Genomic DNA, 19,493 nt, shown 5'->3' with positions numbered 1-19,493 from the left:
GCTGACCCAGTGGCTGATGCAATGACAGCGCATGCGCAGCTCGCTCCCCTGCTCCCCCTCCCGGCGCAGGATGACGTCCGAGGGGAGGCGGGGGCCGCACTTTGCGCGTGCGCAGGCGCAGTAACCGGGAGGTGCTCCTGGCCGTAAATCCCCTATTAGAGGTGCCCACTTCTTGCTGGAGAGTCCTTTATTTTAATGCTCGAGTCTCGCTTGCTCAGTTTTCCCGTCCTTTCTAGTTAGTGAACAATCTGAAGATGCGTGAGTGAAAATGTACATGTTTTCTAAAGCTGCGTGCAGTTGCCGCTCTCCGCCTTCTACGTTTGGTGAATCCAATTTCAAAACTTACCTAAAACTAAAAAAAATTCTCGAAAGTGCAAGACTTGACCCTAAAGTTCCAAAATACGCTTTGTTCTCGCCACATCCGCCCTAGGACGCCACAAGCCGCCAGGACCCAGATCCTCCCAGAGCGGCTTCCAAGAAGGACGGGTCGCGGTGGTCGCGCGGGCGGGACCTGATCAGCCCTAGGTCAGGGCGCCGGTCCCGGGGATGGAGGGAACACCGCGCGGTCTGCCCCGGGGCGGACCTCGCAGTCTCTTGCACGCTGCCTGGGAATCCCAGAGCCCGGGACGGGCCCTCTCAGGCGTTCTGTTCAGCCGCGGGGGCAAAGTTCAGGCTGGGGGTTGGGTCGGAGGAGCCCAGGCGGGGCTGCTGAGAGCTGAGGTTTGGCAAGTGTAGGGCGGGGGGAGGGAAACTGATCCACTAGGACCCCCGACCTGACAGCTGCAGAATTGGCTTAAAAGAAAACCCCTAAACCCCAGCGTTTGCGGGGGGTGGGGCGGTTGGAGGGGTGGGGATTGCCGGTTAAGAAGACCAGCCCACAGTAAACGCCCCGCCAAGTTTTCTGGGAAGTTAGGACGCGGCGCAGGGCACTGGAGTCCAACGGCGCCAGCTCATTCATCATCTTTCCTGCCTTCCCGTGTGCGGCGGGGACGGGGAAGCTCGTCACCCTGAAATGGGAGGCAGGGCTGAAAGCGAGGAATCCGACTTTGGCACAAGTCTTTCTACTCGAGTCTCAGTGATCTTGCTCAGAGGTTGTCAGGGGACACGAAGGTTGCTCTCTGCAGCTGGAGTGCCCAGTAGGACCGCTCTTCATTCTGTGGCCTCACCTCCCTCTCACGTCCTGCCCCGCCTTCCGGCGACACTGACCCCTCCCGAAGTTCCTGGCTCCTGGCTTTCTCCCGCCACTTCCACTTCCACGAGAATCCACCTACAAGGAACGGGTCACCCCAGCGTGTGAAGACGGCTTGCCTCTCCAAAAGACAATGTATCTTTTAAAAAGGGTGTTTATTAACCTAGAAGACTTCGTAACTGGAGAGGGAGGGAGGGCGAGGAGAGGAAAGAGATACTTTGAAGTTCTCCTTGATCACCTTTCTAAATACAATTCACCTGTCTCCAAAGTCAGCCAAGGATTAAAACCCACAGAATCACAGCGGCAGCGCACAGTAAGATCTTAATAAATGTTTGGTTCTTTCTGACGAGCTATCATTTATTGAATATTCATCATTTACTGAATATTGAATATTTCTTATGCTCTTTCTAATGCTCATCTGTAAGACCAACATTTGTTATCCTCATTTTATAGGTTAAAAAAAATGGATTACAGAGAAGTTAAGAAAGGTATTCAGAAAACATATAACCAACATTGAAATTCAGACCAGCTTCCCTCCACACCCTCCTCTCCTCTTTCCGCTCCTGCAACGCCACATTATGGTCGCCTGAAGTCATCTCTGCAACCACAAGCCCTGTGCTGTTACCCACTGCCACTTCCCCTTAACTGCCACCTTTGCCATTGAACAAAACCAACCTGCAGGGTTTGAAAGGCACCATTCCCTTCCTCGCTCTTTCATCACTTTTTAAAAAAGTCTTTGTCTTCTTTTCAACAGTTTTCATTTTGCCCAGCCTAGGTCACCAATATAATCCTTGAAAAAAAAAACAAACAAACCAAAAACAAACCCAATATTCTATTTTAGGAAAATACATTTTCCTATGTTTAAAACCTGTGGACAACACGCATAAGGGATGGTGGCTCGGGCCCAGGTAGTAGAATTTGAAGGAGAGAGGACCTCATCTAACAATTGTATGATGGCCAGGCTAATCCACACGTGCCAAGAGGCACGAGAGAAAATGTTTCTAAAATACTGTGAATCCGATATTTTGGACCAGAGACGGGAAGGGTGGAATTGTAATTCACAGAGACAAGCTGTGGAGTGGGGAGAAGGATGCGGTGACGATGAAGTCAGGCTGGAGTGTTGGGTGTGATGTGACAGTGACACATTCATGTCGTCGTGCTGTGGCCGCGGCATAGGATGCTGGGTACGCAGAGAGGTTATCAACATAGAGTTGGAGTTTAAAGCTGCGTAGCTAAGGAGAAACTCTCAGAGAGCAATGAGGGAGCAGCTGATTTGGGGGAGAGGAGGCTGAAAGTGGGAGCCCTGGCAAGGCGGTGACCCATCCCCGGTGTCAGATGCTGCTCAGAGGTCAGATAATGACCCCGGAACAGGATCATTGGTACCGTTGACGGTCCTGACAAGAGCTGTTTCATTGACGTGGCTGGGTGAGTGACAAGGAAAGAAACTGGAAACAGAGAACATAAACAGGCCATCCTGAAAAGGCTACAGACTGTGTGTTCCACCTACATGGCCTTCTGAAAAAGGCAAAGCTACACAGGCCGTAGGAAAATCCCTGGTTGCAGAGGCTGGAGAGGAGAAGGGAAAGAGGGGTGAATAGGCAGAGGGCAGGGGATTTTTTAGGGCAGTATCACTATTCGGTATGACACTGTAAAGGTGGACATACGACATGCATTTGTCAAAATCCATAGAAATATACACAAATACAAACTGTGGACTTCATTTTAAGGTAATGTATCAGTATCGGTTCATCGGTTGTAACAAATGGGCCACACTAGGGCAAGATAGTCACAGGGGAGAGTATTTGTGTGTGGCAGGGGCCAATTGTATGGAAACTGTATCTTCTGCTTACGTTTTCTATAAAGCTAAAGCTGCTCTTTTAAAAAAACTGTGAAAACCCACATTGTTAAGTCTGTGGTTTTCTAAAATTTATTTAAATTATGAGGCAAACTGCTTTGGGCTGTCATCTTAAACATGAATGTGCTTCAGTGATGGAGCAGAACTTTTTTTTTTAACTGAAAGGAGCTAATTGTAGAGTGAGCAGATGTTTTCTCCCAGATTTTGTGTTGTAATTTAGTAGTTCTAGACCAATCGTCACACTTTTATTTTGAGTTATTTGGTGTTCCCATTCCTGATCATTGAAATCCGAATTGCCCGGCATTCAAGGCCTCCGTGGCTTGGCTTTACCAGCCCTTGTTCCCACTGGTCCCCACCCAGACCCTGTTCCACCATGGCCAGAGTCCCGGTTCCCCATACATCCTTCCTGGGAACTTCTGCTTGGCGGCCTCAGCTCCGCTCTGTCCTCTCCATTTAAAACGCCGCACCGTCTTACTGCCGCTTCCATAAATCCTACGTATCTTTAAGGACCAGTGTAAGTGTGATCTCAGACTTGAAACCGTACATCGTATTCGTTGGAATACGTGTCTTTTCTGTGTTACTCAACACTGAGTGGGTCCCTCCGCTGACCGTCAACAAGCCCCTCGCACGCAGCAGGCACTCACATGGACGGCAGGCTGAGCAGGTGACAGCTGCAAAGTGTGGCAGCTCTGGGAACATTGTCACAGGCAGTCCTTAAGGCACTGATATTGTCACCAACTATTGTGCACTTAACTGAATAATTCAGTTTAAAAAGTAATTCCTCTTTCTCGAGTACTGCTACCGGTATAGGGCAGTATTATGGTATTTTCACTCTTCACCAAAATAAGACAAATTGTGAGGACATGAGAAAAAGACCATGGTTTAGCTCCGTTGCTTTGAAGTCTAATTTTATAATTATGTATTAGTTCTTTGGAAATAGACACCTGTACATCAGTAACTTTATACCTATTTCTCTATATTTTATTTATATTAATCTCTCTAAAAGAAAACGTTAATGTTATTACCTCTAAAAGGTTTCAGTTTGTTCTTTCTGACATACTTCTAGTGTCTCCGAACAAGAATCGCGCCGCAGTCCCTTGTGCTGGGCTGCGGTTCCTCCCCGGGCAGTGGGGGTTTCCTGTGAGGTGTGGTGGGGCTCCGTCTCTTTGAGACTCAGTTTCTTTTACTTAAGAATCGAGGGCATTGAATTCAATAATTAACACTGTTTCAGTTGTAAAAACTGTGCTGCAACAATATTTAAGAAATTAAAACAATACCCATAACCTCACCCTAACGCATTTATTTTCAATTTTGCATTTAACTTTTGAGTTCGATTCTTCCTAAGGTCCCTTTTAGCTGTAAGAGATTGACACCTAGTTCTCTGCTTGCCCACCAAGAGTGGGCAGAGCCGAGTTCTGGTCTTTTCTGGTTAGATTCTAGCAATGTTAGACAAATTCTCCTAAACTCTGCGAGACTAAATTTTTCCATTCTAAGTGGTAAACAGGATTACTTGTCCCGCCTCTCTCCTCTGGCCTGGTGGATGAGGTTGGAATGAGATTATGATACTTTGTAAACTGCCCGAAGTCTGTAAACACAGAAGGTACTAGGGTAAATCTCTAAGAATGCCTGGCTGGAAGCTAGACATCTGGATCAGACAGCCAAGTTGACTTAGGGACAGCCCGTTGGGTGCGTTCATTTATCCCAGCACCACTCCTCCAGGGCCCCCTTAAGTCCGTCCTGCTGCCCAAAGCAGTTCACGCATCAGTCCTTCTTCTTAGTATAACACGGTTGGAATGGTTTGCATGACAGCGGCAGAGGTTATTCAAGCAAGATAGAAATCTTGTCTGAATGTCTTATGCTTAGTACAGGAGGGGCTGTATCAACCTTCTTGCTGCTCTCTCGTATTTTTTGCGATGCTCACTCTCCCGCAACACAAACTAATCTTTCTCCTCTTCTTAAAGCACCTTGCAGGCTCCTCCCACCATAGCTTCTTTGCCTGTCTGTTGGTTCCCTCAGACTGTGAGCCTTTTAAAGGCAGAGACCACTTTTTCTGCGGTTTTGTGCTCCTGCAACCCAGCCAGACACCCGGTACCCGTCATGGTTGCAGTGTGACGAACAGGTGCTGGTTGGTTCTCCTTTAATTCAGAGTTTTAACTTGTCTATCACTGACGTCGTAAAACTGGGGAACCACATTCTGGGTCGTAGTGTTGCTAACAACAGAAAAAAGATAAGTTTCTATAAACCTATTTCCACTTTTGAGATATCTATGCTTGGATAAGAAAAATGGTTAATTTAAATGCAGCTTATTGAAGGAAAGATCTTAAAATCTTTAAAAATGATGCATAACAACGATCACTTTATTATCCGTAGCTTGCAGAATGAACTTTACAGAACAAGTAGCCAGAGTTCTGGTTAGGAGTATCTAGCAATAAATGCAATTATTTATTTGGAGAGAATGTGCAGAGACCTCAGCTTGTAAAGCGGTGTCCACGCGACTTCCACACGCCAAGCTAAGTGGAAGGTTGGGAGGGCTGTTCAGCTAATTCAGCCAAAGGAAAAAGGAAAAGGGAAAGTGTATGTGTGTGTGTGTGTGTGTATATGAATATATAATACATATTATATATAATATATAATATACAAACTTGAGTGTGTATATATATAACTTGTACTCACAAGTGTGTGTGTATCTATATATATAAATATAAATATATATAAAAACACTTGTACTCACTAGCTAAATTTCCTGTGATTAAAAATATGTACTTGGAATTGTAACTAAGCAATATGAAACCTCCTACCTGATAAACAAAATCTTATCAACAGAAGCGCATGGGGATGTGGGGATGTTTCTGTTTGTATGTATCCCTACACTTTACAGAATCATTTCACCAAAAAATTTACAGTAAAATGTACAATTTTAAGGACTCGTGAATTCTCACATGTTTTCAAATTTTTGTATTTGGCAATCTAAAAGTCTATCTAATAAAATAATTTGTAAGTACCTCCTCATTTGTATTTAGAGAATAGGATTTACAATAAAACGTGCAAGTTTCAATCATCTCAATCATTTGACATTCTAACGTGACTTAGCCACCCTACTGAAGTTTATGTATTTGCGTTTATTTCTGCAGATCTGAGATAATTCACACAAACGAAGCATACACCACCATTCCTTTTAATGTCTGCATGACAGCGATTTTTCAGTTCAGACTTCTCACTTGTTCTGTTTCCAGAGATCTGCAAATTTAATGTTTTAGCACTGAAATGAATTCTTAACACCAACCAGTGCATATACTTTAATTTCCTTTGCAGACTTAGTTTACTCTTCCCCTTCCCTTCAGTGACAGAAGACGTCAGGCGAAACTTCGATCCCGGCCCGCACACACCGCCCGCGTGCACACCACCCAACCACAGAAGGTTGGGGTTTGCCCAACCAGAGTCATGGACCCTGGGCAACTGGAACTTTTTTTTTTTTTTAACTTATTGCCACTTTTTTTCCTGACGCTTCCTCTTAAAAGTATTTAGAGGAAGTTCTCCTCTTGGGATCTGGTGAGCGTGCTGTTGCCAGAGGAGCAATTAGCCCAAACCAGGGAGGAGCCTGGCCCCGGAGGAGAGCTGAGAAGAGGGACAGCGTTCCATGTCATTTGTACCCGGGGGTGTGTTTCCAATCTTCTGATGCAGTTTGCGAAAATACAAAGAAATATGACAGGAAATGGCCACGTCGGTGTACCATGTTATCATTGATTCTAACTATCAGACGCGCGTTTCCCCACGTGCCAACATCTAATCCTCTTGTGTCACAATTGGATTGGCGGCGCCTTCCTTTCTCAGCACGACTGAGTTATGCTGCATTATTCAATTGCTAGTAACCTCCATTCAATGCGATGTCAGTATGGGTGGGTATATATGTGTATTCCAGGAGTGGGTATAATTAAAGGAGACAGTCTGATCCCTTGAGTGAGTTGTGAGTCTGTCTGTAGTCTTTGCTTTCATGATTCACTCCATCACAAAGTTGTGAGTGCCCATGCTAAGGATTCGCAAAGACCCTACCTCAGAGAACATACAGCGAGCTGGGAAGACAACTGGGCATTTCATTATGGTGTTACATGGCATGTCACAGGAGCAGAGGACCTCAGGATTCTGGGGCAGGGGGTCCAATTTAGTCCAGGGGGCTTCTTGGAAATGACATGCACATTGGGACTTCTGTGACAGTGTGAGTAGCTCTTATGCAAAGGCCCAGCGACGTCTGATAGGCTGGCACCGCAGAGGAGCCGAAGGCCGCTCAGTGGTGTGGAGGATGGAACGGCTTCAACACATGTCCGCGTCTGGATGCTGTACTTGCTCGGGGAACGAATCCAACCCCCCAGGCACAGAGCACGGGGCAGGCAGTGATGCTGACTTCAGCACTGTGGCAACACTCCAAGTACCTTTCTCCTCAGTTTTTAAATTGAATCGAAATACCCAGCTTTGCGTTTCATACAACAGAAGAATGGCATAGGTAAAAATTAGCATTTCAATCCCTAATTTTCTGAATATACAAGGTGGGGCAAAGTAGGTTTACTGTTGTCTGTATGAAAATATAACACAATAATGACTAATTAATAACACAAGAACAAATTGTTTTGCATACTCACAACTGTAAACCTACTTTTGCCCCACTTTGTATACTAAACATGTGCTACCTTATCTTATGAAATGTTTCAAGGGACATGAAAATTCATCAAATTCAAATTCTAATGGGAAGCTTGTTGGGTTGGAGGTGGAGAACCACAGGCCGAGGAGCATCCAGTTGCGAAAGTCAGATCCACAGTTAGAAGCTCCGGCCCCAGAGCCCACGCATCCAAATAACATCAGGGAAGAAAAATAGGCAAACTAGTGTAGCATGTGTGTTCCACTGATACTCTCACTGCCTACTTACTGAACAAGCAAGTCCACAAAAATCCTGTGGGTTTATCGCTGTCTTTACAGATATTTTAATGCCTGAGGAGTAATTCCTGGCAGCCCATTGTATGCCATTGGAGCCACAGGTAGGTGGCTGACTCCCTCCCATATTCAGCCACCGCCTCACTGGACTGCATTTTGAGTAGGAAACCTTGGCTGTGCAGAAAGTCACAAAAGAACACCCTTACTTCTAGGCCAACTAAAATGTTTCTAGGGAGGAGAGACCTGTAACGTAATTAGGGGCCGTTCTACATTTGTATCCTGAATGTACAGAGAGAAAGTGCTCTCGTCTGAGTTGTGCTGACTGTAGGGCAAGACGTCAACTAGTTTCACCGTGGGCCTGAAGTCACGCAAGTAACAGACTCACTTGCAGGAAGGAGATGGGCTCACGTCTGGGCAGCCTCAGAGCGTGAGGTTTGAGGCCAGAAATCTCACTGAGCACAGGAGTTGCCCTTTAGTAGTTGTGCGACTTTGGATAAATTAATTTAACTGCTTTGGTTTCTTTAACTCACAAATATGGATAATCATTCCCAAATTCTCCCTTTTTCTGCGACTGAAATGAAATCACACATGTAAAGTCCTCACACATATAATAGGTGGTCGATAAATACGTGCCTTTCATCACTGCGCTACTCTTTCTCTGCTGCGTGTTTGACCTTTGTCGCCACGGGGGGGGGGGGGGGGGGGGAGGTTGAATTCTGCCATCTGGGTGTGACCAGTGGGTGGGCCTGGGACACAACTGGAGAACAGGAGGAAAAGGAGTACTTATTTCCCCTGCTCCCTCCCTGCTGGGCTCCAGTTTAGACACTAGCTGCATTCCTAGTGCTGAGGCCACAGCTCTGGTCCCAGGGACCCCCCTCCCACAGCCAGAGTTCTAGGTCGGGCTGGCAGGGCGCCCTCCTCAGGCCAGGACTGGTAATGGCTTTTCTTCCCGTTGGCCTCAGAGGCTCCGTCCCCCCATCTTGTCAGGTCCTCTGTAAAAAGTCCTTTTATTCAACTTCCCTCAGTTAAATCCTTTGTAAGTGCCACTAGATTTTTTGGGGGGACTTTTACAGATACAAAATAACAATGATGACTTTATTTGAACATAAGGGAGGGTATCTTTCCTAATGAATCATTTTTACAGATTGGAAAATGCTAATACCAGACAGTTCTAAACCTAATGGAAATTTATTGGGATGGTGGTGGTTTCTTGTGGCGAAAACCCAGTTTGCAAGATTGGAGAGAATTTGTTTAGACCACAGTGGGTGGTGGGAAGGAAGGGTGGAGTCTCTTCTAGATGCATAAAACAACAAGCTGCTTGATTAGAACTCTGTCCAGATATGCCAAGGTTGAGAGTTCCATCCCTGGTCAGGGCACACACAAGAAGCAACCAATGAATGCATAAATAAGTGCAACAACAAATTGATGTTTCTCTTCCCCCCTCTCTCTCCCTCCCTCCCTCTCAATCTCTAAAATCAATGAATAAAAAATATTTTAAAAAAGCAGCAACAAGATCAAATCCACAGTAGCAAAATGAGCAAGAGGATTATGGGCGCAGTAAGAAACTATGACTGCTGTCGTGGGGAGTTTATGTTCAAGGGTATTAAGGTGCAGAATCATGGTCTCTCAGAGATGCCCCTGTCCCCATCCCTGGAACCTGTAAGTAACTGTTTCCTTATCCAGCAAGAGGGACCTGCCATGTGTGATTAAATTAAGGATCCCGAGGGGGAGAGATAGTCCTGTATTATTCAGGAGGGCCCACGGTAATGAGAAGGGTCCTTACCAGTGGCAGGTCATAGAGCCAGAACCAGAGAAGGAAATGTGATGAAGAAGAGGAGCAAGAGGGAAAGAGATGACTATGTGTCCTGCAGGCTTTGAAGGAGGCGAATGGAGCCACGTGGAATGCAGGTGGCGGCCCCTGGAAGCTGGAAATGGGTTCTCCCTGGAGCCTTCAGAAGAAACACAACTCCACCTCCGATGCCCTGATTTTAGCCCAGTGAGACTTCTGACCGGCAGAACTGTGCAGTAGGAAGTGTGTCTTGTGTGAAACGAGTAAATCGGCAGCAATCTGTTACAACAGCACCAGGAACCTGACGGAAGGGTCACAGGAGGTACATGGTGCTAGATTAGGGCCAACCTGGAGGGGTCGCTTGAGAATTTGGGATTTCATCTGAAGACAACAAAGAATCACCAATGTTTTTTCTGATTAAACACTAAGATAAAATGAAAAGCACTTGCTAGGAAGACGAATTTCAGGTTGGGTTCAGATTGGAGACAAGAAGAGCTCCCTACAGTCCAGTGCATGGGTGGGTTGCTGATCAGCCCCCAGGTTAAGTGTGGACTCTGCTTACTGATGCGAAGTTTCCGAGGAAGACAAGACAGTGACTGGCTGGGAAACCAGCAAAGGAAAAGAAGACAAATGTCAGATCCTTGCATTGTGAAATGGGCATAAATGTAGCACATATGAAGAATCTATTGCTTCTGACACAGCAACTTTTTTTAAATTCTAAATTTCAATATCATTAACATACACACATGTACACATACGCACACACAAAAGGGAATAAAGTATTATAATTTCAAAGTATCTATGCATTATTTTTCTTTAAATCCCTTCCTGGACTCAGCAAGGCACATTATCCCAACAATAGCAGAAAACTTACAGTGTATATAACATGCGACTGTTTCAGGCACGGAGACGTAAAGTGGGTGAACCTAAAAAAAGTACCTATATATATATATGTAGACATATAAATATACATATGAAAATAAGATTATATATAATAATATATATGAAATTGCAACTTCTTAACATCTTTTTTTTATTGTTCTTGTCTTTTTAGAGGATATGCAAATATAATTCGATCATCTCTGCATCAGTGACTGCCTGTTTGGTCAAATGGAAAAGGTACTATTTAAAGAGTTAGTAAGCTTTTCAGATTTTGCACAACACCACCAACAGGCAAGTGACCTCCAAAGAATTTGAGCTGGGAAAGGCGTCGCGGGTCAGGTGTGTAAAGGGCGGTGATGGTCGCTGATACATTGAAGCATTCACTGGCTGCGAGGCTGGTCAGGAGTTACCACTGTTTGGATTACTGGACATTTCCTGAATAGTGGAAACTGTCTGGGTGAAAAGTCAGTAGCGCATAATGAGCTCTCTTCACACCCCATCTCACTGAGGGGGGGGGGGCGGGGGGGAAGCTTTGCCTGTTGATAATCCGTGTCTAAGTAATCTTCATAAACGTTAGCAGGCTAAACTGGCTGGATCCCCCTGTTTTTCGTGGTAAAATGCTAAATTAACTAGTACTAATAAGCATCTCAGCAGTTAAGACTCTGAACAATCGAATACTGATGATATATGCTAAAGCCAGCCACTAATTAAACCATTAATCAGGTCACTTCGTTAAGACAAAACTGCACCCGTCTGCCTTCTCTCCTCCACCATTACAACTTTCCTCCTCAATCAGTGACTGCTGAAGAAGATCAGGCCCTGGGTTAACCATTTGGAAAATCTTAGAAAATACTAGGATTCAACCTTTTTCTACGTTGGATACATCCACTGTGTTTTTTTAAAGTCCCTTCCCCTCCAAAATGCCTGTTTATACAAATTACAAGAGTATATTTTGCATTTTCTAGAAGTCAGCTCTGTAATATTTACAAAGCAAATGTTCACTATTCCTGTCTCAATTCCCAAAGGCTCCTCCTTCTGGGAGCTAATACAGACACACATTTCAGGACGAGAAATGCGCGCCTGGCCTTCTAGCCTCTTCCAGTTGTGCAGCAGGAAAGATCTGAATACTTGACAACACGAAAACGCAGTGCTTCCCTCCCCGGGGCAACCAGAGAGTACGAACTTTGCCTATAAATCAGGCGCCCTCCAATCTCCTCCCTCCGAAAGAAAGGAGGGGGACGCCCGGCAGCATAGTCCTAAGATACAGAGCAAATTGTCAAAACAACTTTAATTTGAAAAGTCAGTTCTGCCTGGTAGAGTTTTCACCACTGCCTCCTCCCTCCGTTGGGTGGAGGGCAGTGAAAAGCCGACAAAACTCCTATCCAAAAACAAGACGCAGAAACTCTTTCCGCGCTCCCACTACCAAGATGACCCGACCCGAAGCGCCCGAGAGTGGGTCCGCGCTGCCCCCTGCTCTCTGGGCCACAGCTCCGCTCACCTCCCTCCCACCGCCCGAGCCCCTCGCGCAGGAGGTGGTTAAGGAAATCGGGGTTTCTCACCGGTGAGGAGCCAGCCGCAGGCGACAGCGACCCCTGGGCGAGCGGGGCTCCGGGGGCCCATGGCCGGAGCGGCCGCAGCGCTGGGAACGCGCGCTGGATCTCAGAACGGGTCCGGGCGGGACCGGGCGCAGGAGGCGCGCTCGCTGGCCACTCCGCCCGCCCGCCGCTGCGGGTCTAAGTCGCCGCCCCGCCGGCCGGGGCGCCCTGGAGCGGCAGAGTGATCTCCGGTGCTTCTAAGTCCGCTGCACGCTTGTCACATCCCAGACGCAGTGCCACGCCGCCCGCCCCTTCGCGCCTCTGCTGTCTGAAGTGCGCCTGGCAGCCTCCCAGGCTCTGTCCGAGACATGGACAAATAAAGCCAGCTTCGCGGGCCCGTGTTTAGGCTAAAGTCCACGAGCTGCGAAGCAAACCTTAAAGGGACATCTGCCTTTCCTGGAGAGGGTGATCCCGCTGTCCGTGCCAACTCCCTAAGGTGGTAGGAAGACGGGCAAGGGCTGGCTCTTCGGGAGGATGTTGCTAGCCCCGCGGCTCCTCCTTCACAGCCCTCGCTGCTCTCTGGCTCTGGGCAGGGAGGGCACTTTTAAAGTGCCGGGGCTCCTGGGCCCGATTGCGCAGAAGGAGGCAGACGGTCTGCAAGAGCGAGCAGGTTTGAGACCTCGGTCCCCGTCCTGCGCACACCAGAACTTGGGCGCAGTCTTCGCGCACTAGGAGGGGCGGGCCCCGCGCGCAGGGGCGCACCCACTCCGACACGCCCCCTGAGGGCTCTGCTGCCTCTTAGGCTGGGTTTGCTTCGTTTTTGGTGATTCGTGAGTAAAGAGGTGTTCGTAGCAGGGCTTTCTTTTGGGAAGACTGATAAGCGGGAGGGAAGGAGAAACACAACTGGGGGGAAAGAAAGAGAGAGCGCAAGAGGGACGCGGGAGGGAAACCTCCCCGTCGAGATGGAATGCGCGTGGGCTATTTTGTTTAAGCTGAATTAGGGTGTCTGTACACTGGGAATTGAAGCTAATAAAGAACCCAGGGCGCCCCCCCCCCCGCCCGCCTCTTGCTGTAGACTGCTGTAAGGAAGAGCGCGCGAAGTCAAGTCCTTGTGGCTCCCTCCTCCCCCACTCGCGCCGCTGCGGGGAACTGACGTGGGCTCGGCGGAACGCTGGGTCTCGGTGCCCGTCCCCGGGAGGCCCGCCCCTTGTCTGATGAGTTGTACAACCTCCCCGAGTCAAGAGCCACATTCACTGGTTGTCATCACCTACTACTCGCTATTTTTAAAGCTGCTGTGTTTTTGTGTTTTCGAGAATTTCAGAGAAAGGGAAGGAGTGCGTGAGTGGGTTTGTGCTGACAGGTGGTGGAGGTAAGAAATTGTATTCACTTCCGTTCAATTCAAGAACTAATTCAGTCTGTCTAGCAGGACGGGGGCTAGGCAGGGCAAGAGTGCCCCCCAAAGGAGGACTCCTGGCCTGGAACGAAGTACAGGTGGCGCAGGGCAGGTAACCCACGGGAAGGGAGGGGAGAAGCCCACAAGAATGACTGAATCAGTCGCCCAAGAGCAGATTGCAGAGGCCCAAAGTTACAGAAGACAAGAAAGTTAGAGAAGTTGAATGATGGTCGGAAGTGGGTGGGCTGAGAGGAGAGGTCGAAGGCCAGCCAATCAGTCAGTCACATGACAGTCAGCCAAGGAATTCCTCTTCGGACTCAGGTCTTTGAAATGATCCACTACTACCTAGTAAATATATTGAAAATCCGCTTTTCCTTGTTTCGAGGTTTCCTTTTTTTTTTTTTTTTTTTTAATTGCTTAGCGCTATGTTCAGAATCCCACCGATACACCTCTAGGAAAATTGCATTGCGTTAGATTCTCACAGTTCGGTCTCCTTTCTTAAGGCTTCTTTGCCTGCGTTCAGCGCTCTCTTATCCCAATTCGGCTTTCCCACCTCGCTCCCGTCTTCTTTAATTAACTGATGTCACAACCTGCTGTTCCCTGCAGGGAAAGATTTGTGCGGAAGGCCTTTCCTGGGGACATCTCGGCTCCCGGGCCACAGTTTCACATCTGCTGTCTCTCAGTGGACCCTCAGGGCTTTGCACAATAATTAATAAACACTCGTCAATTGTTCATTGCTTAGACATTTAAAATTATAATAAACATAGCCCTGGCTGGTGTGGCTCAGTGGATTGAGGGCCAGCTTGGGAACTGAAAGGTCACTGGTTCAATTCCCTGTCAGGGCACACGCCTGGGTTGTCCCCAGTTGGGGGTTCGCGAGAGGCAACTGACTGAGGTTTGTCTTGCCCTGGGACATCTCTCTTCCTCTCTTTCTCCCTCCCTTCCCCTCTCTCTGAAAATAAATAAATAAAATCTTTTAAAAAATGATAGTGAATGCTTGACTCAAAATATTGGTTTTTAATTTGAAGAAAGCATTTTCTCTAAATTGCTCAGTTTTCAAGAACAGAAAATAGTGTTTATATATCTGTGTATATGTATATATCTTTACACATACATATAGATACCCATATGTGGACTTCTAGAAAGTTGTAATATATTGAAAGAAAAGAATAAAAGAGGAATTGTAAAGTTAAATCTTACTGAAGTAAAGTAGGGTTAAAACATACTTATAACATGATCAATGTTTTAATTGATGGAAACTTTCCCTTTCTTTTTTGGGGGGTTAATAAAGATGTTGACTTTAAATATTTCATTTCCTCTGGGACTTGCAAACTAATGGTGACCACCACCACTACCACCGCCAAAGTTCAAGTTCGTTTCCCTGTGTGTTATGAATCTTATGGCCATACTTATTGATCTTCATGTCAAATCACGGCAAGTGTGGGCATGGAGAAATCAGCATTTGCCGAAGACTTACATTTAAAAACAAGTGCTCATTTTCTGAACTTCAATAAATCTAAACACAAAGTGATGTCAGACAAGCAATTTCCTTAACCAACACTCTCCTGACTGATAGGAAGGCATGCCACTGAATAAACGAAAGCTTCGAGAAGATGAAACTAGGCTCACAAACTGGTGACTCCATGAGGTCACTTGATGGCAAATGCTAAGCGCTGGAATTTATAGGATACACTGTTCTATTTTAAAGGACAGCGAGTCTGATGAGATCTTTTTTTTTTTTAGGGTTTTGAGAAATATGGGTGAAATTGTCCTGGCTGGTGTGGCTCAGTGGGTTGAGTACTGGCCTGCAAACCAAAGGATCTCCAATTCGATTCCCAGTGAGGGCACATGTCTGGGTGGCGGGCCTGGCCCCTGGTTGGGGAGGTGTGTGAGAGGCAACTGATGGATGTGTCTCTCACACACTGATGTTTCTCTCCTTCTCTTTCTTCCTCCCTTCCCCTCTCTCTAAAGAAAACCAAATAAAATCTTTGCAAAAAGAGACAGAAATATGGGTGAAAATTAAAAGGACACAAAGAGGTTAGAGACTGAACTTAAGAGTTTACAAAATGAGGCAAAAGTAATTGGCATCACCAACCAATAATCTCAAAAATAAAAACATGTACCTCATACCAAGGCTTTCTCCGTAGAGGTAATCTAACACACGGCATGGAGTTACTGGAATAAGTAAGGTTTGCCAGCTGGACTGCTCCAAGTCCTGGAACCGCCATATGGGGGCCGTGTGATTCAGGTATCCAGTTCTCTGAGCCTCAGTTTTCTCGGGTGTAAAATGGGAATGAAAACACTGCCTTTCTCTGAAGATTGGTGTGAAGATTAAATGAGAAGCCTACACAGCATTTAGCACAATGGCTGGGTTACAGTAAGTGCTTAATAGTAACGAATCATTCTCCTGGGCAGTAGAAGAATTAGCATCAGCGAGACAGTGGCACCGTAAGGCAGGGCGTGAGGGTGGTGATGCAATTTGATGGGCATCAGAAGGGAACTTTAGTATTTGATCGGATACATCTCTGTCAGCTCCTGTGATTGTTTCTGGAACCCTCACCTTTAGAATATTTGCTTTGGATTAGGGAATTATCTTGAAGATATCCCTGTAAAACAGGTATATGCATGAAATTACAAGGACTTGCTTTTCAAATGAGCTAGCTGTCAAAGGGATTTTTTTATTAACAGGAGAAGAAAATTTTACTAAGGTTTTTGGAATAGAAGAAGGTCTAGTGTCCTTTGGTGGTAAGATGGTGTGTTCTTAAAGCCACAGGGTAAATAAGGTTCTCCCACCTGAGTAGGGGTGGTTTCAGTTTTACTCTATAGTAAATACTTTTATAATTGTTGTAAAAACGGTAAATTTATTTCAATAAAAAATGCAAAATGATATTCTTTAAAAGTTAAATATGAAGTTTCAAATACATTTTAAGGTAGCATCAAAGCATCCCCTCTCCTCGACTCCACGATGGTAAACGGAAGTGGTATTGTCTAGAGCTGCTTCTGTTTTTACAAAGATTTCATAGAGATTCAGGTTTCCAAGTGTTACTATGTATGTATTCAGGGGAGTGCACTGCAAAGACCCCCACCGGAGCTCCTGGAGCTAAGCCACATGGGTGGCCGAGTCTAGCTCAGTGTGTTTTAAACTCCTGCTGTGCATTTGCAGCAGCAAACATGAGGTGGGGGGCAGTGGATTTCCTGCCGAAGAGCTGCTGTCTGTTAATTTCTTTCACGAAGAGCTGCTGTCCGTTAATTTCTTTCACGTGTAATTAGGAACCGAAACAAGCAGTTCCGACCTCACTTCTGACGTTGACATGCCTCAACTTGGAGCCTGTTAAATTAAGCAGGCCAGTGAAGCTACCATATTGTTACTGCTAGAATTTGAGATTGCTTCCTCTACAACCAAAATAAAGTCACAGTGACATGGCGCTTGAACTTCACCACCAACCAGCCATTTCTTGCTTTTATTTTCTTTTTGGTTATTGCGTAATGTTCTTGTGAGTGTTTCTTCACTTAAAAAGTAAAATAGGTGCTCCTCCCGCCCTATTTCCTGAGCAAGTCTGTGCCAGAAACCTGGGCCAAAGGCATTTGGGCAGCTGGTACTGCTGAAAGAAATTTAACTCTAGAACTTTGCTGTGGTGCAGTTCTTAGTGCTGTAGGAAATCTCCCTAAAGTGTACTGGCAGACTTTAACATGGGTGACCAGCTAGGGCTGCCATGAGGGAGGGAGGCGAGGGTGGGGCCCTGGCAAGGCTCCTCAATTGTGGCATCTCTGACTCACACCAGCCACCACTGAAGAGCAGCAACATTTTAGCTGCATTGCTGGGTCCCTTAATTTGAAATGTCAATTAATTCTATTTTAGCTGTTAGGCAATTCTAGGATTATTTAAACAGATTGACTTAGTTATTTCCCTCTAAGCAATTTCTTTTTTTTCTATTATTATTATTATTATTATTATTATTATTATATTTTATGGGCACCATAGCTAATGATCACCAGCTGCCCAGATACCAAAAACTATGCTCCCAAAAGCTCCTGATGTCGATTCTGCACGTAGGGCAATCCAGCCGCCACTCGTGACTGAAGCCCCTTTCTTTTCCTTCAACTAATTTCCAAAATGTTAAATTAAGTAGGTGGGCTTTGAAATCCCAGGATTGCAACAAATAAATTGTTAGTTAGTAATCAAACTGAGAAGGCTGATGTTTCTTGTAATAGGACGGGGTCCCTGAATATACATGTGTGGAAATACTCTTTAGCATTTAATAAAAAGCAAACACATCAAGGGAAAGCGTGTCTATAATTTGGCTCTAAAACAATAGCACTAAATCTCTTGTTTTATAGTCATGTGGCTATTTTTCACCTGTTCTACCAGACTGTAATCCATACCAGGATAGTCAGTCCCTCATTCTTATTGCCTGCAGCCTCTGCCTACCGCAGTTCATTCATTCAAACAGACAGGGAGCCCCTTCTGCACCGAAGGGAGTCTTCTGCCTCCTGGGGACTCCCGACGTTCAAGTGCTTGGCCCTGTTCTCAAGGAGATTACAAGCTGCCTAGAGAAAGGCATAGAATGATCTTTCTAATTGCACCTGATGATCCCTAGAGTAAAAGATAAAGTCGACAGGAAGAAAATGACAGGGTTTCACAGAGCTGGAGGCTCTGGAGTTTAGCTTTGCAGGAAGTGGGCAAGGGGTTTGTTTCCCGGGTGGCGAAAGGGTGATGGGCCCTCTAGGCAGAGTAGCCTGGCATGGACGGAGAGGACGGAGGAACAGTCAGAATAAGCAAGTGGTGCTGGGACCGGATTTGCAAGGTCTTAGAAGCATGGCAAGGAATTGGGACTCCTTATAAGCATTGTATATTTTCATAGTTCTGAATGACACATTCAACATGTTTCTCACTGTGTTTTAATTTTTTCCCGGAAGTGGCTTGATTTAATTTAACTTTTGTAGTAGAGGAAATGAAATATATTAAATCCATGAAGCACACTGTGCTACTTCTATCCCCTGATTTTTTATGCAATACCTTCTGACGGGAAATCTATTATTATTTATTATCAGTAAGTACAATACAGGTGCTACCAGAATACAGGTGGAAGGTTGGACATTTGTCTCGGACAAAGGAGCATAGTCTAGAAGAATAATGTTTGGTGGTTCTTTTAAAATGTAAAAACGATGAAAATAAAGCCACTTACTATAATGTCTAAAGAAGTGTTTGATGCTCCAACTGGACACTACATGATAGGTATTTAAAAATTAGTAAAGATGTGCTGTGATTAGTGGATGTTTTGAACATTTTGGTCCCAAAGTTGATTCCTGGGGTGAAGGCAGTCTGTGCAGTGGGGTGAAGACGGCACTAACAGAGGAGACCCGGGGACTTCTCCTGAGACGCAGCCATGACTAGCTGGTCCCTCTCCGGGAAGGGAAAGCGTGGGCGGCCTAGAGGATAGAGTCAGAGACTGCGAGTTGAAAGCCACTTGAGGTGCCAGAGTAAAGTGAGAAAGAAAAGCCAAGTGGGATCAGATAGTAAGGGTGGAAGCATTGTGGGGCAAGGTTTGAGCTGGAAGCTGGGGGAACTGAGAAACTAAGGCCCTAAATACCAAGATCTGACCGGAGATGTTTTCATGTGGGCCCAGATCTGCTCTAAAGGAATAAAAGAACAATCTCATGTACCTACTATGGAGTTATGGCTAAATTTGTCTGAACCATAAAAAGCAGTACAGGTGATTGTAATTGTAAATGTATTAGTAAGACTAATAAACATGATCATATTAATTAAACAATTATATGTTGATATTGCTGGAAAGAATTTCAGAGTCACAGAAATGGGGAGGATGAGAGAGAGAACTATTTTTGTGAGACTTGTGTCTCTTTCAAACACCCAAGATACTGTACGGAGAGAGAATTCAGTGTCTCCCTCTCATTTTTCTTTTTCT

The 19,493-nt window shown here is 45.8% G+C and overlaps 1 protein-coding gene and 1 pseudogene across 1 annotated transcript in view; both read right to left on the bottom strand.

The window, feature by feature from the left end:
- Positions 1 to 12,890, bottom strand: part of ITGA1 (integrin subunit alpha 1) — a 141,999-nt gene extending 129,109 nt beyond the window's left edge. Inside the window, exon 1 of the mRNA XM_045204810.3 lies at positions 12,198 to 12,890. Within this exon, the coding sequence (XP_045060745.2) occupies positions 12,198 to 12,258 (61 nt within the window). The 5' untranslated portion in view covers positions 12,259 to 12,890. The remainder of the gene's footprint in view (positions 1 to 12,197) is intronic.
- Positions 12,891 to 17,535: 4,645 nt separating this feature from the next.
- Positions 17,536 to 17,657, bottom strand: LOC112315308 (U11 spliceosomal RNA; annotated as a pseudogene).
- Between the last annotated feature and the right edge of the window lie 1,836 nt (positions 17,658 to 19,493).

The sequence above is a fragment of the Desmodus rotundus genome, chromosome 1, assembly GCF_022682495.2.
Source record: "Desmodus rotundus isolate HL8 chromosome 1, HLdesRot8A.1, whole genome shotgun sequence".
Classification (NCBI taxonomy): domain Eukaryota; kingdom Metazoa; phylum Chordata; class Mammalia; order Chiroptera; family Phyllostomidae; genus Desmodus; species Desmodus rotundus.
Note: the sequence above shows the minus strand (reverse complement) of the source record. Positions and strands in the feature narration are given on the sequence as shown.